Source organism: Pezoporus occidentalis, unplaced genomic scaffold, assembly GCF_034315485.1.
Source record: "Pezoporus occidentalis ecotype Australia unplaced genomic scaffold, CSIRO_AGI_Poc_V1 ctg21, whole genome shotgun sequence".
Lineage (NCBI taxonomy): Eukaryota > Metazoa > Chordata > Aves > Psittaciformes > Psittacidae > Pezoporus > Pezoporus occidentalis.
In genome coordinates, this window is record NW_026913964.1 from 8,016,655 (window position 1) to 8,035,216 (window position 18,562).

General features: G+C 34.7%; 1 protein-coding gene across 4 annotated transcripts in view; it reads right to left on the reverse strand.

Moving 5' to 3' along the window:
- The window catches only part of NOVA1 (NOVA alternative splicing regulator 1), a 147,825-nt gene that overhangs the window by 40,402 nt on the left and 88,861 nt on the right, over positions 1-18,562 (reverse strand). For all 4 annotated transcript variants that reach the window (XM_062619363.1, XM_062619362.1, XM_062619361.1 and 1 more), the window contains one exon: positions 582-748. In XM_062619363.1, coding sequence (XP_062475347.1) covers positions 582-748 — 167 coding nt within the window. The remainder of the gene's footprint in view (positions 1-581; positions 749-18,562) is intronic.

An 18,562-nucleotide genomic window follows, 5' to 3' on the forward strand; every position in this document is an offset into this window, starting at 1 on the left:
ACCTTGCAAATATATTTTGCGTTGCCCGTAGATTTTGAAAGAAGTCAGTGTAAAAGAGGCAAAAAGATGTCAAAAATAATATAATAGGAAATATTAGAAAATATCCCAAGTAAAATAACTCTATATTTTCAAGCTCTCACAGGTAAGATTTTAAAGTACCTAATATAGGGTCTAAAAAACCCGATTAACATTCTTGGGTTTATTTTATATACATGAAAGTAGGAAACAGTTAATCTGTGATTTTCAGTAATGTTAAGATTTACAAAGTGGTTCATAATTTAAGATTAAAATTCAGTGATCTTCGACTAAAACCTATAAGTGTATTGTCACCTTATACAGTAAAGAAAAGTTTATAAAAAACACATTTGAGTGTGGCACTGAAACACATAAAACACTGACTAAAAGAACTGCTGAGAAACATGGAACATGTAAGTAAGTACAAGGAAAAAGAGGATCAGCAAATTACTAAAGGTAAAATAACATTCTCTTAAAGAAGATGTTATGTTGACCCCTTACAGCCTTAAAGTTTTTAAGACTTCTAAGGAGCTGCTGTGACTCTCTATTCCCACACAAAAACTCACTTGTTTGATGCGGTCTGGATTAACAGTGGTCTGAGGCTGTAGAATGCTGACAGGCTCTGTCTTGGCCACATTTTGAGGCATTTCTCGAATCTTCTCTGCAATGAAGCCATGAACCGCATTTAGTGCTTCAACTGTTCCCTGGATCAGACACACCCGCTCCGTAGTACCTGCAAATATCAAGAGTTGATCTTAATAATGTCCATCTTTCAAGATCCCACTAACTGCTTTAATGATAGCATAAAGATGGCACTCAAAATTGCAAAACTGACTAGCAATACCTCTGTAAATACACAAATGATAGATTTCCAAAAGATAACATACATATGATCTGAAGATGTTTTAAACAACTCCTATTTGTGTAGATCCTACAAAAATGTAACTTTCCAAGCCAATATGATAATTTAAGTTAGACCTAAACAAACAACAAAAAAAACCACTAAAACTCCCAACATTAGGTTATGTTGAAATATTAGCAAATACCATGAGTTAAACCATGTTAATCTTATCTTTTGTATACTACCTCACAGAATTTGCAATTCTATGCAGATTGCCAACAAACATTAAATAACCATCATAGCTTTAGTTATAGTTCTTTAGAAAAGCTGCACAAAATCACAGGCATTACACAAGGATTAATGTACCAGGCAGGTAACCGCCTTTGTAAAAAGTCCCTTCCTATCAAGTTTACATCTTTAGTAACATCTATTGTTATCAACTCAAGGTATGCTCCTTACAACACTCCAACAGAGTCTTTAATAGGGAATGGTACAGTAAACTTAGTCATTTTCAAGAAAAATTTTTTTTTTTTTAGTAAATGCTTTTCATCTCCTTCTGTGGATGATCTCTAAAGATTAAATATTTTATTACCTAAGGATGAAACAGCAGACTAAGAGCCCTGCATGCTCATTAACTTAATGTATTCATGTACACTTAAAATCTTTCAAAACCTTTTTCTTAAGAAAGAGTATCAGGCAATTCTAAAATTCAATTTTCTGTAAGAAGCTTTACAGCAAAACTTCACAGCAAAACTGACAGAATGAGAAACAAACATTTTTTTCTCTATTATGTTATTATAAAAGAACTAAAAATAGGATTAAAACAGGTCAATCTATTTTAAAAGCTGTCAGGTTAATAATCCAATCATCCTTGAGGTAACATTTAAAGTTAAAACGGTTATATTCTTAAAATAAGTTATACAAGTATCAACCAAATACACATTTCCAACAGCAAGATTTTTAGCATGTTTATTCGACCTGTTATAGTGTCTTTTCAACAAATGAAAAAAGGGAGTTTGCCATAAGTTTACATCTCCACAATAAGTGAAACTTGGTTCCTAGACAAAGCTTTCTTAATGCCTTCCCCCCTCCCCCCTCCCCCCCCCCCCTTACTTGGCTTCCTCCCCCTTTCACAAACAACTCCTGTGGTTTCTGTGTAAAGCAATCCAGCTCTAAGAAAATGCCCTGGGGAGTCTTTATGCTGCGGTATGAATTGTCTCCTAAATGATGAGATGTGATGCGGACTGATCAATGCAGCTAATGCAAGTGTTCTGTAGGTCAGCAGACAACACACCAAAACAAAACACAGATCAGGTTGCTTCCGAGCTACCAGAGTCTAATACAGAAAGCACAAGAATGACTACTGTCAAAACAGCTGAAAGGAAAACAGTCAATGTTAAACACAAATTTCATTAGACTTGACACTAAGTGACTAAAGCATATTCTAGAATCTATGTGATTTTAGGAGATGCAATATAACAAAAATACGCTTTATGTCTTACTATGGACCAAACATACTACATTTTAGTCTGTATAAACCAGGATGCAATAAACTGAAATCACTGCTCCATGAAGATACGCAATTGTGCAAAAGCACATTTCACGCAGAGTAAAATGCAGTTTTAAATGACAATATGTAGCACCTTTTCTTCAAGGGTTAGATCAACAGAAAAAAAAGTGGAGAAAACATATACATGTACAACTGGGAATTGCTTTAATCTTCCGAAGTAATGTTGTTGTATTACTTCACACAACTCAGCTTTTTATTCAGATAACAGAGTACAGTAATTTACAAGAATCACACAAAAGGAAAACTGCCAGTTGTATGACCAACCTGTATAACAAAAATAAGCCTATGAATCACTAAAGTTGGTGAAATTTGATGTTTTAAAAGCTTTAAGGCTTCATTAGTGTCTAAAGTAAACTGCCAGATTATTTATCATGTTCAGTTAACAGCTGCATCCACTCCACGGATTTCTGTGAACAAAAGCCCAGCCATCTATATGGATGCTTTTGTCATATGATTTTGATTTTCAAACTAGAATAATATATAAAATTATGAGAATGCATTATGATAATCAATGCCTTGGGAGGGGGAGGGGGTAACACTGCCAGTATAAAATTATTATATTTTTAAAATTATTTACAATCAAAATCGGAAATTAGGATCATGGTACATTGATTAATGATTGATTAGGTGCATTGCACATTGTCTTCTACATGATAATTTTGCTATAGAAAATGACCAGATGTGGAGTGTGTGGGCATCATCCCTGTATATTCAAAAAAACCAGTCAAAATATTTTTACATATGTTTGATAATGCTAAATCTCATGACAGAAGTTTGCATGTGGTACAACAGAAAAACAACTATCTAAATACATCACGATGATGTTGCTACCGTGATTTCATGTTAACTTTTTCTAAGGAGCCCAAGTAAATTGCTCGGTATTTGTATGTGGTCTAATTTTCAGCAAGAAAAATGTGGTTTCTCTCCTCTTTCATCAGATTTAAAAATTAATTTGCATGTGTGTTTTAACTTTCCCTTACCAAATAAAAGAGGCAGAATGTAATTGAATAAAAAAGTCTACCTGTACTGCTCACCAAAACAAGATTTTTAAAACCAATAAAGGAAAAAAAAAAATCTTAATCAGTTGTGGGTTGTTTTTTGTTGTTTTTTTTTTTTTTTCCTAGCTTTTAGGGGATAAGTGTTTTCAGACTAGTTTTTCCCTATAGAAATAGATATGCCATTATATAAAATAATCTTTCTCTGCAGTTCCTTGGGGGTGGGAACCATTAGCAGCCATCAACGATTTAAAAGTAAGTAAATAAAAACCTGCTTTGAAGCCTAGTAAGTTAGCTATGCCTAAATGCTTAACAGCTTGCAACAACTTTATTTTAATAATTCATTTTTCCTTCCACCTCCTTTAACTACCTAAAACTTTACTTCTGGCAAATATCCTTGGCAACTGCATCACACTAATTTTATCAAGAACTTCAAAACAATAGACCAGAAGCTTTTAAAACAACCAATAGAATAAATGCTAGAAGATGCAACAGGATAAAGGATGCTAATGCTTCCAATGTTTTTCTTTCTATATTTAATAGGCATACATCTATATATATGGCTACCATTAAACTTTTAAGTGTTTGCTTAAAGACTAATTCAATGTTTAAGAGTTCTACTGCGTTCACAGAAACACTCATTAAATGTCAAGTACGTTTCTGTATTTTATGAACCTTAGTTGTAAGTTTTGGGGAACGCTCTGTACCTTTCAGAAAGGACTGCCTAGCATTTATATGACTATATACTTTTCCTTGGGCTTTTACAACAACCTTAAAGATCATTCAAAAACCTAAAAAGCACAATGCACTACCAGCCCAGGTTAGTCCCAATACATCCAACTAACTAAATTTCCTTATGTTTTTCCAGAATACCATGCCGATTTCTTCGACACTGAAAGGGAAAGCCTGACAGAGGAACCAAAGCTAAAATCTTAAATAAATGAAAGGCTGCACTACAATCTCTCATCAGCTGATCTGCATTAAGCTTTTCATTTGACAACTCACAGTAGAGCAGTCTACTAACCCTAATGTCCTATATATTTATTTTTGTGATCAAATGTCTTTTAGAGTGGGATTCTGTATAACACTGTCACCAGCTGCTTCAGCCTAACACCGACCTTGCAAAAGCTCTCAGTAACACAGGACTGCACTTTGACACCATGACAAAATGCACACAACCTTAAACAGCAAGACATTAAGAACAGCCCCTGTATGTGTAGTCTCACAGAGATCACAAGACAGTTTTCTCCTTCAGTCCCTATCTTCCCCGTTCTTTAACCTTTGTTTCTTGAGAGAGAATTAATTGATCTTAATATAGAACCTCTTCTCATATTCATCACAGATAGAAAGATGTCTCTCTCTTAAAACAAAGCCTGATGATCTAACAGATTTCCCAAACTGAAAGGGGAGGAAGGGCTGGTAGGAATTCTAAAGCACTGATGTTCAGCATTTGTTTTTATCCAGACAAAATAATTATGGACTGTTTGTACAAAATACTTATACAAGTAGGGAGCAAAACTTAACTTTTTTCCAAATAAAACAGCATTTTTAATAGCATTTTTAATGGCTGAATAAAAGTAGAAAATATTGAAGGGAATCTATGAAAGAGATTATCTCCCTATAAGAATTTATTGATATCTCTGTTACAAAACCAGGTTATCCTTGACTTTGATTTTAAATTTCATGATTACTAACTGGATGCATTTAGCTCCACTCTTCTTTCAGAGAGAAATAAACTGTTCCCTTTAAAGTTTCATATGCAATTACTCCTGAAATTCTAACTATTAACGTTTTATGCAGCTACATTATACTTCCCATGAGTCAAGCACCTAATAAAAGTAGAAAGAATAAGTGTTCTATTTCTTGATACATGTTAACAGACGTGATGATTAACAAGCACGTGCATTTATGCATGTGACTTGCTGAAATCTGAAAAAATAAGTTAGAACTTGGGGTCCTCTAACATCAGTCCTCGAGCATTTTCTGATCAGGTGTTCGCAGGAAGCCTTACTTACTTTAGCAGAAGAAACTGACTGCTGAAGTCATAACACATCTTCTAGTTATCCCATACAGATAGCAATGCACATATATGTGCATATATATACATATTATTCTCAGTTTTATGAAAGCATCAAGTTTACAGTCCATTGTGCTCTGATCACAAGAGTGAACTACATGAATCCAGGTTTAACACAGTTATGAGTCTGAAGAAATGGATTATTCTCATGTGAGAGAGAAACCTAGGAAATTAAATAGATTTAAATAAAAGGAAAAAAAAAAATCCATCACTCATAATTTTTATTGAATGCTTAGAATGGATGATGAGTCATCTTACAAAGCAAACAATCCTTTGAACAGAAACCACTTTGCTGGGTATCAGCTAAGGATTTTATGATTTCACCAAAATTATATAAAGGGAAATGAGGAATTAATGATTATTGTTACACTGTTATGTGTAAGGCAGGAAACAAGGTTTATAACTAGCTTTCTTTGTTTAAGAATTATTCATAAAACCCCTGTAGATTCCACTCCAAAAGCTGGTATATTTCCCCACAACCGAAGACAAAGGCCAGAGATTTTGTCTTCCTATGGTTTTATGAAGGAATTTATTCATATAAGAACTATTCAGAGAGAAAGTGTGTGTGTGTAAATCAGTAACAAAGGACTGCAACTGAAAGGGAGCACCATCTAATTGTGATTTGGGAAAGCATGTTTCTGGAAAATAAAGCTCTAGAACTAAGCAAGACCTCAAACCATGGTCAGTTCATTTGGGGAAATGGTTGTTTTCATATATTATGTGTAAAATGATCTGTAACAAGTAACTATATAAACAAAGAAAATTAAAACCCACCTGATTCCATCACAACATTAACATCTAACTGTGAAAGCAGTTAGAAAGGGATCAAGAAGAATTTTTACATTTTGCTGCTATTAAATTGTATGACAGAGAAGAACTTCTCCAAAATAGTACTTGAGGAAAAATTTTCCTTTCTACCTCTCAAATTGTTCTGTAAATAGGCTAAAACTGCCATCTTCTTCAGTTTCGTTAAGCTGGAAAGTGACATTTCGTGTAAGGGTCTGTCCTCAAGAACAAAATAATGAAAAAAAAAAAATCAAAACTATGGGAATACAAAATACAGAATTTAAACAAAATACACTTATTTTAATAATTTAATTGCTATTTAGATGTTACTATTCTTGCCCGTCAGTGAACAGTAAGCATCTAAGTAAATAAATAAAACATATCAATAGAAATCTAATACCCAAGACTGATGAAAATGTGAAGGTCTCTGGGAAGCAAAAGTTGTCAAAATCCAAAATCATTAAAAACCAAGCACACACAACACTACTAAAAGACCAAAGTTGGTGGAAAAAAAACCAGAGCTGACCTTATTTTTGGAAGAGGACCATAAAATAGAAACAGAAAAATTACATGTGATTTTCAAGATATCTGGACTGAACTGCCCTATCAACAAAAGCACTTGAGAATATTTTTCATGTAATATTCAGTTGGCAATTACAGCTTTTATGACATGCTACAGTAATATGAACCTTCCTTAATAGTGCCTCCTACACATACAATTACCAAAGGAAAAAACCCACCTATTTAAACAGAAACTATACTTTGAGAAATGTAGGAACTGATACATTTTATAATTTAGAGTGATAACACTTCAAATCACCAAGGGAGCTTTTCTTCTCAGAAATATTTCTCAAGTTCCATAGTTTAAAAGCCTGTGAAAAGCTTTGGAAAATCCTCCTGGATTGCTCAAGAAATGAAATCACCTAATGTATTCCTTACCGCATATTTTTTTTTGAGGGAGACAATAGCATATTTTAGGTAAATGAACTATACTCAAGGTTCAGATTAAAGAGTCTATTGAAACATTTGTAATCAGATTGGGGTTTTTTATATATTGCAAGTAACCACTGACGGTGATGACGGAAACATGAATTTTCACAAGTATGGTTATTATTACTGAGTGTTTTTTAATTTAAACATATCATGCAAGAAATTATCTATAGTGTTCAAGTTATATACTAAACATAATGTCAGGTAGGGTTAATATGTATACAGACGCACTATAGCAACTGTACTGTAAGAATTATTCTATATCCCAATCCAGAAATATAAAGAAAGAGACAAGGATGCATACACCTTATGTTTTCAGAACAGGAAGAATACCTGTCAAAACCAGGATGACATTTTGATGCAGTCATATAACATAGATATAGAATGGGCACTTAGAAACACACATACACAAACACAAAGACACACTTCTTTTTGTATTTTGCTCCTTTGTGCTCCTCTCTAAATCTTAGTCCAAATCCATATTGTGCTTACAGCAAATTCCTTCCTGACTTCCAGACTGGAACCCTTTTAGAGCATGTCCTTTGGTTCTTTGATGAATGGCATTTACACCTCTCTAAATTTAGCTTTTTAAAATTGAGTCCAAGGTAGCTGTTTAAGAAAGACAGGGACATCCAGGAACAATGCATGACATCTACTTTTGGATAGAATCAGCCCCCAAAGATACAAAGCTCTCACCATTGACTATACAGAGTATATATTATAGGCTCCTGGAAGGCTCAGTATATACATATACACACGTAAGACAATACTGTTTTCCAGAGAAAACTACAACATAAATGTTGGATTAATCTTAATATTAAAGCTATAATTATTACTATTAATACTATATAACAACATTAAAAGCATTGCAGGGGTGTAGGAATAAGGCAGTCTGTTAAATGATCTTGATGAAGTAAGAGGTAAACTGAAATATCAGTAAAAGAGATATTTCCCTCCAAAAGCAAATGTCAGAATTATTTCCAACCAGATTTATATAAATTTACAAATATTTTGTCATACAGAAGTCCACAATGAAAGAAGAAAAAACATTACCTAGGCAGAATTTCCTAAATAGAACTTTTTCATAACTTTTTGCACTGGATGACAGCTAGCTTTTATTTTTATAGCCAACACAGTTACACATTCCTAAGCACTCAAAAGTGCTCAATTCACAGATATTTGCTGAACTATTTTCATTCTTGCACAAAATCACCTTTAGAATAGTAAAGCTAGATATAACAGCCTTGGCAAGTTCAGTAGCAATGAGCTAAAGATCTTGCTGAATCCCTTTTTTACATGTTCTAAAAAGCTCAAAGAAGATTAAAAAAAAATGGAAAAGAGAGGGTTAGGAACATTGCCATCTTCTTTACTTTCTGTACCCTTTCAGCATCAGAAAAACAAGTTAACAAAAGATTTCCTACCAGTACTATGGCCGCTACAGACCGGAGCCCTTTTTATGGGCCAGTCATTTTGCAAGTATTTTCAACTATTCAAAAGAATAAAGTCACAATTAATTGTTTTTACAAATGCTACCACATTTCAATGTTTATATTATTGGTTTTAAGGAAATCTGGGCAGCTATCTCATTTAACTTCACTGATAAAGAACAGGGCTAAAAAACAGGGTTTTTTCCTCTGCTTTTGAAGCATGTCTGATGTAAACTGAATGGTGTCAGAACTCATCTGGAATAAATAGTCAAAATGTTAACAGCCACAACCTCATCATCATATCCTTAATTCTGTGGATATTGCCACTGAAGTCATTGATATTTCACAGACAGTAAGTCTCCAACATAAATCTGACTGTGAGATAAGAACCTGGACAGAATAAACTACTAACCTCCTGAATTGGGTTTCATTCTCCACATTTCTGTTCAGTATTAAACAGAAAAATTTAAGCCAATAAACCACTGCATTCTTCTAGATAGAATTATAAGTAATACATATTTTTTGCATTATATCAAACGTGTAAGTCTATTTAAAGACTATCTGGAACTTTTGGATTTTTGCACCCCTAGTCCTGTTTTAGAAATCCAGTAAATCCCTTTTTAAAAATTTAAATAAACTTTTCTGACCAGTCCTAGCTTAAGATTTTCTATATGTTCTAACACAGAAATCCTTTAACATCCCCAAATGTGCTATTATTTACCTAGCAAACGTGTTAATTTTCCAGTATACCTTATCAGATAGATCTTGATAAACTAAAGAATGATCATTTCTAATATGAATTTATACACGGTACTGTCTCTGATGGAGACTGCCAGATTATTAAAAGTTTATAATAAAAATAATAATAAAAGTCACATTAAAACTGGATGATCAGATCTCATTACACACTGATGTTGCGATTAAAAAAAATCCTTGAAAGACAAAGTAAACATTTACTATCACTTCACAAAGATAATATTACAACGTGAACTGAAGTTATGTATACCCAAATGCACAAGCAACATGTGTAAACCAACATGAAATAAACACACTTGAAATGTAACTACTACATAATTTCCTAAAAAATAACCCACCCCCCAGTTAAACCATAAGCTAAACATCATGCACAGGAAACATCAGTAGGAAAGAGGAATCTGCATTTGAGATGACTCCAGGGCAGCAGTTTTTCCACTGCTACTCTTCCAGAGACCTTCCCCATGGGCTGGAATTTCTAATGAATCTGTGCAAGTTGCTAATGCTCAGATACTCCTCCATGGTCCTGCTGTGCAGTAATATAAGACTGAGCTCATAGAATTGAGAACCTCACAAGTTTTCCTCATGAACAGGCCAAGGAGAAAAGATAAATTCACCTCTAAAAATTAGATTAACTACTGGTGCAAATACCCATGAAGTTGTCTCTTTTCTCTGTTTGCCTAAGAGCTTATCTTTATGCGATGGCAGCAGAATTATAAATGAAGAATGTGAGCTTCATGAACAGAACCTACTCTCTGCTAATTACCTGTAAGAATTCTTTACCAGGAATGGCCCAGCTTTCTACAATCTTAAGTCTGTTTCCTTCCTCAACACTAAACCAGGGATGCTCATACAGCTTCTCTATTTCAGCAGCAGGGGAGCATTGCAGGGACATGTGTTGGGAATGGACAGGAAGAAGGGGTGCAGTAGCTATTCCACTCCTCCTCTCCAACTGCAGAACTTGTCCCTTGCTGCAGGAAGGAGTTGGAGCCCAGTTACTCTGCTGAAGGAACAGACGAATACCAATACCATTCCAATCATCATGTATCACTTGGCATTACGCTTTTCCTAAAGGATTTAGAGCCTTAGGGACAGGCACTCCCACAGCAAGATAACGCTAGCCAGCAATTAAAGAGCATTTACACTCCCCAAGCCTTATGATCCCTAAACCATCCAAAATAATAGCATCAGAGTGGGTAGTAGTCTTCTAATACACTTTTTTAACATTACTGTGAGAAATTCAGATAGTATCATCAATCCAGACAAAGTATAATTTTTAATACGCATTAAGAAGGCAAGTTAACCTGAGATAGGAAGTATGTTAAAATGAATGTAAGCATGAAATGCTCTGAAGGACTTAAATGCCTGAGAAGCGGACAGCCTAACATCCCCTGCCCCTTCTCTTTTTCCCCAATATCACTACCATCAATAAAGATAATGCCCTCAAAACTTAGTTATTAAAATGTATTACTTGTGGAGTCTTTGATATTTCCTATTTCACTATTCACTAGCCATTTTCTCAACTCCCTTTTTGGCAAAATGAAACTTATCTTTGGATTTTGGAGTTAGGACCTACAAAACCTGTGCAAAAGGTACAGTATAATTGCTTGCTAACAAAATTGTCACTTAAAAGCTAACAAGGTGCGGTATCAAGGAAACATTTGAAGTTTCAGTAAACAGAGAAAATACTAGCTAAACACAGTGAAATTTTCATGTGGAAAATGGACTGAAATCAACTGCATGGGAATACGAATTTTAAAATTTGTACATCCCAAGCAGTGGTAGTTAAAACTTTCGGTAACTCCTAACATTTCTAACAAACATGAAAGGAGTTAAGCTACTTTAACTATAGATTGAGATAAATTATGTCTAACAGGACAATAGACTGGGAACAACAACAGTTGAGTAAAAGTCAGAAGAACCAGCACCATTTAAATAATTTGCACAGGCAGGAGGCCTATTAGTAACATATTTTGATCATTTCAATCTAGACATAGTCAAAATAATTACCCCCCCAAATAAATACTGCTCAAGTTTTTAAATGAAAAAAATTCAGTCAGAGAATTGATTGCATATAAGCATATCCATATTTTATGTCTTTTTTTGACATAGGTTTGATAGGTTTTCTGACAACCTGATCTAGTTGAAGATGAACCCGCTTACTGCAGGAGAGCTGGACTAGATGACCTTTGAAGGTCCCTTCCAACCCAAGCTATTCTATTATTCTCTGTTTCCGGAAGTAGGTAAATGCACAGTACATTAAAAAAAAAATAGCTCTCTAAAATGAAACAGATTCAGCTACAAACAATTATAAATAAAGAATTGTGTACTACTATAAAATGAAAGCCTAGCAAGAAACATTTATTCTAGTCTAGGAATAAAAAAATTGCAGTACATAGTTTCTAATCAGAGACAGAAACAGTATAAACAAAATGAGAATTGTCCACAGATATCTTGTATTGATCCAGACCATGTTTCACAACTATACACAGTAATACTCTTTTCTGAAACTTTAACTTGTATCTACTTAGAACAAGTAGCCAACTGAACAAAGCTTCAGTACTAACAGTATACCCTCTGTTTTCACAGCTTAGAGGCTGTGACTGTTTCCAAAGCTGTTATTGACCAAATATATCAGAACTATGTCAGGTTTTAAAACATACCTGCTTTCCTCTAAATCTGATTTTAGATTTCTCTTGGCAAAAATCAATAAACCAGTCTGAAAATAAGAGTGAAATTCCTATTCATTCCAAATTTTAACACTAAATAAACAAAACATTTTACAAGGTATATAACAGCTTTGTAAACAGACTAATACATCCCAAAATGAGAAAAAACAGATGCAGTACAATCTTTATTCTTTGGCCATTCATAAGATTTGCATTGTCAAGGAAATAATTTTTGCCCATTTGAAAGAGAACTTTCAAGTCTCATTAGATTTCTTAATCTCACGGACAACCAATCTAAATCACAGATTCCTGTATGATACAAAAAAAAAAAAAAAGCAGCCTTTTTTTCTTTTTTTTAAATCCCCACTCCTGAGAAAAAACAAGATCAGAGTCATGACAAAAATAACATCAAAATCTTCAAGTAATTTCATGAAGCTGGAATTAATAAAGCCTATTTCCCTACAGATTTGCATCTTTGCATCTAAGGTAAGAAGGTACAGGCTCTGACTGAAGCTTTCCCCAGAGCTGTTTATTTTCTGGAGACAACAAATACAGGCTTTTCTGGAGGCCTTCGTAACATCATTCTTTAATCTACAAATAGTCATCTTCACACAGCTTTTCAGAATTTAATTATGCAAGAGATGCTGACTCTGTCAAATGTGGATCATGTTAGTAAAGGATTCAACATTGTTTCACAGAAACATCAGGCAAGGTAGCGCTGAGGCTGATCAAATAAAGTGTCTTGCTCAAAATCGTCTTAAAGCAGTGGTCTATTCAGAAACAATGGTATATGCATACACTGATAAAAATCTAAATTCAGCTATTATGCTTTTGTGTATTTAGGCTTTTGTATGTTTTTGATAAACTAGGACTATTCATTATGAACTTGCCTCTCAACTGAACATACAGACCCTTCTTTCAGTCACAAATGGAGCCCTCAGAAACATAATTATGAAACAAATCAAATGCCTTTAAAGATATTCTTGCAACTCTTTCTAATTCCTCCCTAAGGCTAGCTCCCAAGTTGAACTTTTTGACTGGTAAACAGATACTGAGTGACTAAAGTACTGTGTCAAGTGTAAGAAAAAAGGATATTTACTTATATTTAAAAAAAAATCTGATTAACATGCACTGAATTTGCATTTCCTGCTCAAAATACAGAGGAATTTTGAGTGCCTGACCTGGGTTCAGCAGTAGCTGGGTGCAGCGCTGTGTTTTTGACTTTCAGCCTCGGAACAGCACTGATAACACCGATGTTTTTAGTTACTGCTCAAATGTTTACTCTGACCTAGGACTTTGTGAGTCTCATGCTCTGCCAGGGAGGAGGGGAAGCCGGGACTTAGCAGAGACAGGACACCTGGCCCAAACTAGCCAAAGAGGTATTCCATACCACAGCACGTCATGCCCAGGATGTAAACTGTGAGTTACCTGGAAGGGCGGGTTCACTGCCGGGGTCGGACTAGGTATCGGTTGGCGGGTGGTATTGTATTCCCTTCCCTTGTTATCTCCCTTATCATTATTATTATTGGTGGTAGCAGTAGTGATTTGTGTTGTACCTTAGTTATTGAACTGTTCTTATCTCAAACCATGGGAGATACATTCTTTCGATTCTCCTCCCCATCCCTCCGGGAGCGGGGGGAGGGAAAAAGGTAGGGAGTGAGAGAGAAACTGCGTGGCTGATTTATGTCTGAGCTTAAACTACGACAGTGCCATAACTCTTACATTCTGATACCAAGATCACTCTGAATTACATTAATGACAGTTATATTCTGAGATGAACTATGAGACCGTGATCGTTCCTGCCCCTCATTTTTCACAGCTTTTTGTACTACTCCTAAGAAAACATACTGCAGGCTGTGGAGTTCTAGATATTAAATTATTAAAGTGATTTAAAAAAAAGTAGCAAGAAATAACACAGGTTTTTATACATGTACAAAGGAAATAAGTAAATGCAGTTTATAAGTCAATGCCAAATTGAACAAAAAAGAGAAGAAATAGTTTAAACAACGGGACTTAATTAGTAAGCTGTGAAAAATACAAATGAGGTAACGAATAAATTTTCATCTAAACATTAAATTTTAAAATTAAAAATAAGCATAAAACATACCACATTATTCTGCTGTTTATTGTAAGCCTTGTTATTTTGTGCTTCTTCATTTCTACAGTGGTTTTCACTACAGCATTTGGTGTAAGGCTGTATTTTGTTTGCCTTACTAATCATGAATATTACATGGACTGTACTCAGTCTTAGAACACACGCCTTTATATTTCTACGTTTCTTGCTACAGTGCTATGGAATTCAAAACCTGTGGGACTTACGGACTTGACTTTAAGCCTGTGGCAATGAAGATGCCGCTGTTCATTTATAAGCAATCATCAAAGCTACAGAAGTTACAAAATAAAATTTGAAAATCCTCTTTCCTGAACTTTTTAAATGATTAAATTATAATAGAATCAGTGCTATGTTTTTAGAAATATTTTTACTCATTAACTTTCTTCCAAGTTTAAAATCAAACCAAACTTATTTTACATAGCATTCTACCTGAGTTCACACCAGGTTAGCATTGTAGATTGAGTATCAGTATTATTGTAATGTTTGCTCCTCACATATATAATTAGAATATATCATCAACCATGACCCAGTCAAGAGTCTTTTGAGGTTGGCATTACAAATTTTATGCTACATAGGCTCAGGTGCAACTCCACACTGTTATCAGAACTTATTTATACGGAACTTCTACCAACGAACCAAACCAGAAGTGTAAAGTGATGTTACTTGCTGGTATTGTAGAAATGCCTAAACAAAGCAATCAGAAGATGTGATCCACATATAAAAGCCACAGATCTCACCTCGGTTGACGTCTACAGATAACAACATATGAAATGTATGTTTTCACCGGTATGAAGGGACAGCTGCTGTAACTTGTGCTACAAGTTACTTTTTAAATTGGATACTCTATTTTATAGGATTAGGACAGTATCCAGGGTGTAAAGGGCTGATTATGACAGAGTCCAGAAATCCTCAGAAATAGTGCCAAAGCTGAACTGAAGATAAAGTCCAAAGTTCTTCTGTGTTAGGTGAAACCTTAGAAAGCTTGGTGAGCAAGCTCAATGGCAGTGTCAAGATGACAAGGTGATACCAATGAAAGTAATATTTTCAGATGGATGATAGAAAAACGATCATATTACCATGGCACTCTTTCTTGGTAATGACAGTTTCCATATGTGTGTAGGAGCTGGACTTTAATTCCTAGTAGCTCCTTAGTATTTTGTCTTGAGTAAGGAGACATACTAAAGAAAAGTTCCTTCTCCAATGGTCAGTAAAAGAATCAAAAAGTTATTAGTCCTCTACAACTGCCAAAACTGTAAAGCAAAAAACATTCTTCTCTTTCATTCCTCCTCCTTTCCTTAGTGAAATTTTTCTCTTCAGTAAAAATACTACCGTTGGAAAGCAGTGTTTTCTAAAGTAGGGCAAGACTCCCAATAAGACATATTCACCAAGATTTTCTGATCTTCCTGCAAAGAAGTAGCTCTAGTTTCCTTTCCCCAGATCTAACCACTGACATGAAACTCGGCAGCAATAATCCTCAAGGAACTATGAGTAATTTTTCAAAGCAGACAGCCTCCTTTCAAATGCAGTTTCCCCTTTTTCTTGCAGACACCCTGGGGACTTCCTTCAGTAGCACCATAAAGATATAAAATGCAAGTAAACGTGAAAATAACTAGAAAAGAGTGTGGGGTAAGCTGTTGGTTAAGAAAAATGCTATCTTAATAGTGGTATGCCTCAAACTAAGTGGTTTGGGTTGCTGTGGTGGCCACAAACTCAAGTCAGTGAGAATTTCTGAAGTAGGGGATACATGAAATTTCCACTTTTTTGTTTGTCTCTCACAAACCTCTCCTTTTCCCACCCTTCAGAAGCTTTCCACAGTGGTGGTGAGAACTGGAGAGAAGTAGGACAGAAAAGCCACCTAGCTTTTTGTTCTACATTTATTTACAGTGATGGCAACCACCAGGCTTTCTGGCTATCAGCTAAGTAAAATATAGGCAGTATAAAAGGAGATTTACAAGTATGAAGATGGCATTAGCTGCTGGATAACTTTAAGAGTTGTATTTCCTTACTTCTTATGTCACAACCTCTGGCACAAAGAATGCAGAATAAAGTTAATTAAAGATGATGTGCCTCTCCAATAAAATTTTAGCAAGACACAGTATTTCACTGTATCACTTGCATGCAGGTATTGCTGACATTGTTAAAGACTCTTTTGTATGGCATGTATCCAAAAGGTAGTCAGAGCTTTAATATCAACTTCAACTTTGTCCTCTCTTTACTTAACTTGGATGTAGAAACACCTGTATATAAACTCTGAAAAACTGCTACTGCAGTTTTATTGATGTTAATAACTGGACAAACTTTAAACATCAGATATCCTGCAGACTGATTTATACAAGTCAGTCTGCTTCCGAATTGTGGCACAGTGATGTAAATTTTCTTTCCCTACTCAATTTTATTTTATCATTGTGTCCTGTTAGAATTGCATTTCTCTAAATCAAATCTTCTAAAGGAAACCCTTCAAGACACTTCTCTGATACAGCCACTAAATGATGGTTTCAGTGGTATCATGTAAATGACTACAGTGCTTATGTTCATTTTGGAAATTGTCAAATATCCCCTAACCGCTATCAGGTTGAAAGACTTGGCATGAAATTTTAACATGCAGAAATTTCATGTGCTACTGAAGATTAGAGTCATTGCTTCTGAGCAAGATTCAGATTTGTGCTCAATGATCTAATGTGTATATGCCTACAATGCCATGACACAAAAAGCTCCTAGAAAATGTACACCTCAGATCTCCGAAGTGACAATCAGAAAGAGACCAAAAAAGACCTTCCTCTGGCTCACTTGGGTCTATGTGAGAACACGCAAATCTAGGCTAAAATAATCAAGAGTTCTACAGACTTTACTCAAGAATATCTTCTAAATCAATTACTATTCAAATGCTTATGGTACATGTCCTAAGCAGTGATATCTCGACTGAACAGCCAAGATTAAAAAAAGGCAACCCTCAAAGAATCCAGCAGGATAAACCTTTAGAATTTAAAAAAGATTGCCAATGAGATTAGCTTTTCTTTTGGGAAAAGTACTTGTTCTATATCTTTTTAATACACAAGACAGAGACATTTTTCTATAAGATTCAACTGCAGTTCTAGTCATACTCTGGTATACAAACAGATATTACTTATCTAAGACTTCAAGGATTCAAAAATAATTTTTGTGCTTATAGTACTTCCTACTGTATGCAAGATAGCACAACCTTTGCTAATCTCTACAGTATCTAACCTAACAGGTCACCTGGAGGGCATGAATAAAAAAAATAAAGACTGAACTACAGTTTGCTGCAAATACACCACAAAGGATTCAGACAGGCTTAGTTTTGTTTTTTTTTTTTTCCTTTGTTTGTGGGTTTGGGTTTTCTTTTTCTCACCAGAAGAAGAACACTATATGCTTTAGATCTTGGAGATTTATTAAAGCAAAAGGATGTGTAAAAGTAGGGCAATCAAAAATAAGAGGGATGAATGTAAGGCTTTCCTTTGTCCACAGGGAAGATACTTGCATATAAATATGTATAGATACATACATCTCACAGTAGTTTGTAAGTAAAAAAAAAACAAACCCACTGTCTAAAATACATAAAATCTTCACAGCAAGCTTGAAGCAAGCAAAGAAACTCAAACATACTTCAAAATGTTAAATCAGCCACCAGGCATTTTTGCAGCTACCACTATAAGGCTCCACTGTCATTGTCTTTGACTAAGTAGCATTTAGCATAACAACAAAAAAGTAAATACAGAAACAAAACAGTCCAACAAGTGCCACTACTCCTTTACTACACCTAAAATAAATAATTGAATAGGACATGATGAAGCAAAATTACACTAACAAGCATAGTTTATATGCATATACTTTTACAGATATAAACAAGAGGCAATGCCCTATCGTCACTGTCATCAAGTCACCTTCATTTTCAAGGATGTGAATTTGAGCCACGTAGCTCCCCAGTGGATCAAAATTAAAATGGAAATAAATCAATTTTGTAATTATTAATATAATAGACAAGAGCTAGGGTGGTGATCCATCAATTCTAATTAAAGGCTGCAATTAAAGGATACTTCAATCAATCATCTCTGTGAAAGTATACTCTATTGATTGCTACATTAATTATTAAAATATTAAAATAAAATTCAGATTTTGTTATCTGCCAGCTACTTCAAAATAATATCCCCAGTCCTAACTAAATCAGTGACATCATAAATAGGACTAAAATTTCTTTTTCTGTAAAGAATGGTGTGAGACACTCTCAGGTACTCAAGTAGCGCAGTACTCAAGTATATTTTCTTAGACAGGATACAGAAGAATTTTACATTGTGGCCCAGTCTATGC